Genomic DNA, 5,813 nt, shown 5'->3' with positions numbered 1-5,813 from the left:
TTGTTTTTTCTCTTTCTCCTACTTTCCTTTTAACAGGGCCTGGCAACCAGCGGGATTTTTTTTTTCCAACACTTTGTTTTCCCTTGGCCAGTGCCCTTGTAATGTAAAAAAAAAAAAAAAAAAAACTCATGGTAGAAATGCGTCCCAGTACTGAAGGGATGGTGTATATTCCCTTGTGTTCTGTGTAAGCTCGTATGTATATTGTACGCGTGTATTCCGAAGTGTATCATAAGAGTTCTATATATAGCCATGCTGAGAGGCCCTCTTAACATCCAGCATTTCTTTCATCTTTGTTTAGTGTTCCCTTTAAATTATTTCGTCTTTCATGTAAGAAATTCTGGTCAAGGCCAATAGGATTATTTATATATCAATAGTCTGTGTATTATTTTTATTTGTTCACAAGGAGACTCGAATCACAGAAGTATAAATTGAGAGAGAGAGAGAGAGAGAGAGAGAGAGAGAGAGAGAGAGAGAGAGAGAGAGAGAGAGAGAGAGAGAGAGAGAGAGAGAAAGGACTATAAACATGAGCTCTTCAAATCTGTATAACTTTTCCAGTTCAATTAAGTAAACAAATCAGAGGAGGGAAAACGAGAGAGAGAGAGAGAGAGAGAGAGAGAGAGAGAGAGAGAGAGAGAGAGAGAGAGAGAGAGAGAGAGAAAGGACTATAAACATGAGCTCTTCAAGTCTGTATTACTTTTCTAGTTCAATTAAGTAAACAAATCAGATAAACCACTGGAGGGAAAACGAGAGAGAGAGAGAGAGAGAGAGAGAGAGAGAGAGAGAGAGAGAGAGAGAGAGAGAGAGAGAGAGAGAACAGATTAATAGCGGAATTGAATATAGAAACTCACTCACATAAACACAATTATAATATTAATGTAAAAAAAAAACAACCTTAGTCACACATTTCTAAGACCCTGGACCCATATTCAGAAACGCTCGTCTCTCTCACCACGACTATTTTCCAAGGACACAGAGGTGACAAGCCTGGTTACTGAGGGTGTTTCTCCTGTCAGTTGTATAGTAACCTTGTTCATTTGCCATTGGAACCATAAAAACTCCCTTGAAAACCTGTCACTTTCGCCTGTATTCAGAAAAGCCTTCCCCTCTCACTACGACGATTTTCCAAGACCACAGAGACAAATAGCCAGGTTTTTAAGACAGTTTTTTTCCTTTTAATAAACTAGAAATCTTACCAATCTATCACCAGAACCAAGAAAACACTCAAAAACATGGCTATCTTCAATTAAAGCCCCTGAAAAAGCAGTGAAAGCAGTGATGGAGAGAGAGCGAAGGGTTTCGGAATGTGGGCCTTTTAACAGAAGCCTTTTGAAATAGTAAAAGTGCTGCGTTAAATAGATTCTGATATATGGTGTCTGTTTCTCTCCTTTCCAGGTCACTGTTTAGAGATGAGGGCGTTGTGGTGCTGCTAGAGGCGTCGTGTGGCAGTGTGGTGTGGTACGATGCTGCCTTCATGCTGTGGTGAGTGGCTGTGGTGAAAGTTGTCCAGTGTTTGTGGTGAGTGTGGTGAGGAATTGTTGTTATTGTATGTAGTATGTGTGTGTGTGTGTGTTTTCTTTCAGTTTTCCTTAAGACCCGAACGCTTATCTGTTATTCATCTACACACACACACACACACACACACACACACACACACACACACACACACACACACACACACACACACACACACACACACACACACACAGTCATTTCCTCTGAACCATGTCGCATAAACAAAGCCAAACATTCACAAAGTCAGCTCAGCATTATGGGAAGTTCCGGGATGTATGTGTTATGGTTCCGAGGGCAGCGCTGTGACCTTGGCTGGAGCGCTGTAGGCCTTTTTTTTTTTTTTTTTCTCGTCTTTGTAATGTTTTCTGGCTGTTTATATTGTGCTGTCATTGTTGTTTCCAGAGAGAGAGAGAGAGAGAGAGAGAGAGAGAGAGAGAGAGAGAGAGAGAGTGTGTGTGTGTGTGTGTGTGTGTGTGTGTGTGTGTGTGTGTGTGTGTGTGTTAGGTTGATAGATTCTTGTAGTTTCTGTTCTTATGTCCTTCCTCCTTCTGCTCCTCCTCCTTCTCCTCCTCCTCCTCCTCCTCCTCCTCCTCCTCCTCCTCCTCCTCCTCCTCCTCCTCCTCCTCCTCCTCAGCTTAGTGGAAATTCTTTATTTTCCTCCTACAGCTCCTAAACATCCTATTGTAAGAGAAGAACATGTTGGAGCTTTTCTTTATTCCCTGGCGAAATCTGACAGTGAAATGTTGAATAGGTTACCAGATATAAACACAATGGGACCTTTTTTTTCTACCTCCAAACGTTTAAATGGCTACTTGTGTGAGTGGGAGGCTTATAGGGAAGTACTGTGTGTTATTGTACGGGAAGGATGGAAGTGGTCACGTGTGTATTGGGGTGGGTAAGGGAGTGGGAGGGATAGACGTGTGGTGGTGTACTAGGAGTTTGTATAAAGAAGGATCATAATAGCTGGTTTTCTTGTGCTAGTGTTTGTGGAAGTGATGTGGTGTGTGTGTGTGTGTGTGTGTGTGTGTGTGTGTGTGTGTGTGTGTGTGTGTGTGTGTGTGTGTGTGTGTGTGTGTGTGTGTATCAGCGTCAGTTCACACACCTTTACCTGTCTCCTGTCCTTAGAAAAACCCGTGAATTAATCTTCCTCACACCTGTAATTAAGAGCTCCCCACCTGTACTTTTCGATCCTTACGCAAACATGAGCTTTATCGAATTCCGCAGCGGACATTGTGACATTACCTGGTGACTAGGAAGGATTGCAGTGACATGAATTACTGGTGAGCGATAAGAGATAAGACACTGATACAATATGACACACTAATGACACGCTAAACCAATAAAAAAGATAGAAAAAGAAAAATAACCACGGCATATAATAACGTATAGTAACTTGAGTCTAGGTATTACTTTGAATATACTGAAGGAAAAAAGGAAAAAAGGCTTGACGTTATGAATTGATGTATTTGATGATAAGGAAAAGCGTGTTATCATTTCATTAACCAAGATGACGTCTCTTCTGGTAACCCTGATAAGATAACCTGATAACCTGATGTGTGTGTGTGTGTGTGTGTGTGTGTGTGTGTGTGTGTGTGTGTGTGTGTGTGTGTGTGTGTGTGTTGTCAGTCTGTCAGTGTATTGTGAGTGAGTGAGTGTTCAGAGACTACTGCTTACTGTGGTGTGTGTGTGTGTGTGTGTGTGTGTGTGTGTGTGTGTGTGTGTGTGTGTGTCGAAAGCTTTATTTCTCTATGTGATGTATAGTGTGCCACTTTCATGTCACTATATTGAGGACGTGAGAGAGAGAGAGAGAGAGAGAGAGAGAGAGAGAGAGAGAGAGAGAGAGAGAGAGAGAGACGGAAAACAGACAGCACAAAGAACTGTCTCACACACACACACACACACACACACACACACACACACACACACACACACACACACACACACACACACACACACACACACACACACACACACCAAAAAAAAAAGAAAAACATTATAAACGAGCATAAAGAAAAAAAAAAAAAGGAAAAAGAAGGAAAGAGAAAAGATCAACGGAACCAGGAAGTGCGCGATGGGTTGACTTGGCCTGATGAACAAGTGGGTCAGGGAAACAAGTACAAACAAGTGTTAAAAGGCATGCGATCCTATGCAAACACTGGACGCAACGATTTGGTGATTCTAAGGCAGGGACAAGTTAGTTTCCCATTTCCCCCTTTTGATTAATGTTCTCCTCCTCTTCCTCTTGTTTTGGTTATTGTTGTTGTTGTTGTTGTTGTGGTTTTCCTCTTGTTCTTCTTGTTCTTCTTGTTCTTCTTTCTTTCTTTCTTCTTTTTTTTTTTTTTTTCTTCTTCTTCTTCTTCTTCTTCTTCTTCGTCTTCTTTGTCGTTGTTTTTATTCTCCTTTCTTCTCCTTTTTCTCTTTTTACTATTACTGTTGTTATTTCAATTTTTTTTATTTGTATTCTTATTCTTTTACTACTATTATGAAGATTTTACATACTATATTTACTACTACTACTACTACTACTACTACTACTACTACTACTACTACTACTACTACTACTACTACTACTACTACTACTACCTCCATAAATTTATAATAGTAATCACCATAAGAAAATAAAAAGTAAAACTACATTGAAAAAATAAAGAAGGCTCCAGCTAAGGCCTACAGGTTATAATAATGCAAGGTTCCAATAATGCAAGGTTCCAATAATGCTAGAGGGCGCCACTGCTACTGCTCCCATTTTGGCGCTATTTTTAAGCAAGTACTCGGTGGCAAATGTTCCAGTGCTTAAACCTGCTACTGTATTGTCTAACCTGCGTTTTGTTGCTCCGTTTTCCTTCCTGTTTACCTTCTGTTTATCTCTGTTTCTTCCTGTTTATCTCTTGTTTGTCTCCTGTTTGCCTCCTGTTGCTTCCTGTTTACCTCCTGTTTCTTCCTGTTTATCTCCTGTTTACCTCCTGTTTCTTCCTGTTGGCCTCCTCTACTACCTGTCTGCTCCTTCACCTGTTCAGTTATTACAGTACTTCTCGTTCTCTTGTTCCTATTTTTTTTTTCCACTAGGTTCTTTTCCTTCCTTCCTTCTATTCCTTGTATTTATCCTCTCGTTCTTTCTCCTTGTCCATGTCCTCGTTTTGTCCTTGCTTTTTTTTTTCCTCGTTTACAGCCTTCCTCCTCCTCCTCCTCCTCCTCCTCCTCCTCCTCCTCCTCCTCCTCCTCCTCCTCCTCCTCCTCCTCCTCCTGGTCTATGGATTGACCTTCTTTCCTAAACGATAAATACAAAAGATTTTTCATTGAATATTATACGAAAGATTAAATTTATCGTTTCTCTTTCAGTAAACCAGCCGACGTGTGTGTGTGTGTGTGTGTGTGTGTGTGTGTGTGTGTGTGTGTGTGTGTGTGTGTGTGTGTGTGTGTGTGTGTGTGTGTTTGTGTGTGTTCTGCATGTCCTTGCTTCTCTATCCTTTATCGATGTATTCACTCATTCTTCTCTTTTATGCACTGCCTTGTCTGTCTATCTGTCTGTCTGTCCGACTGTCTTGTTTGTTTGTCCGTCAGTCTGAAATGCAGGAGTGAAAGTGGAGAGAAATGAAGAATTAGAAATCGAAAAAAAAATTTGAGGGACAAGGAAGCAGAGAGAGAGAGAGAGAGAGAGAGAGAGAGAGAGAGAGAGAGAGAGAGAGAGAGAGAGAGAGGGAGGGAGGGGGGCGGTTGGACACGTAACCGAGGAGAAATCAAACTTGAGTGAATTTTTCAGTGAGATGAGACAAATAAAACTCATTAAGCTTTACGACCTGAGTGAAATAAGGTAACGAGGTCAAAAGGGAAGGAAAGAAGCTGAGAGACAGGAAATAATATTGAAAGAAGTCGTGTGTGTTTTAAAGGGATGATTGAAAGAGAGACGGAGAAAGAGATAGAGAAGAAACAAGGTTGAAAAGAACATACGTACAGAAAAAGAAATGAAAAGAAGTGGAAGAAACTTAAGTGAATAAAAAAGAAAGATACGCGTAAGAAGATAAAAAGGAACAGAAAAAATAAATAAAGAGGAAAATAAACAATTAGACAAGAAAAGGCGCAAAAAACCGAACAGAGGGAAAATAAATAGAAAAAAAGAAGGAAACAAGACTAGAAAAATAGAAAAAAAACAAGAAAAATAAGAAAAATAAAAGAAAAGTAGAAAGACGGAAACAAAACTAAGAAAAAAGAGAAAAAAGAAACAAGAATAAAAAAAAAAAGGCTAAACGGATTTAACTTACAGGAGACACAGTGACCAGGAGACATGTTCAAAAAGGTGGAGA

General features: G+C 40.3%; 1 protein-coding gene across 4 annotated transcripts in view; it reads left to right on the top strand.

The window, feature by feature from the left end:
- The first annotated feature begins 1,407 nt into the window (after positions 1-1,407).
- Positions 1,408-5,813, top strand: part of LOC123519351 (maltase-glucoamylase, intestinal-like) — a 58,370-nt gene continuing 53,964 nt past the window's right edge. For 2 of the 4 annotated variants that reach the window (XM_045280599.1, XM_045280602.1), the window contains exon 1: positions 5,636-5,813. This exon is cut by the window's right edge and continues 162 nt beyond it. In XM_045280599.1, coding sequence (XP_045136534.1) covers positions 5,795-5,813 — 19 coding nt within the window. In that variant the 5' untranslated portion in view covers positions 5,636-5,794. Of the gene's footprint in view, positions 1,480-3,158; positions 3,191-5,635 lie in introns of those variants that run through there. The other 2 variants (XM_045280601.1, XM_045280600.1) reach the window with 2 other exon arrangements.

Source organism: Portunus trituberculatus, chromosome 45 (genome assembly GCF_017591435.1).
Source record: "Portunus trituberculatus isolate SZX2019 chromosome 45, ASM1759143v1, whole genome shotgun sequence".
Classification (NCBI taxonomy): Eukaryota; Metazoa; Arthropoda; class Malacostraca; order Decapoda; family Portunidae; genus Portunus; species Portunus trituberculatus.
The sequence above is the reverse complement of the archived record's forward strand: the minus strand, read 5'-3'. Positions and strand labels throughout refer to the sequence as shown.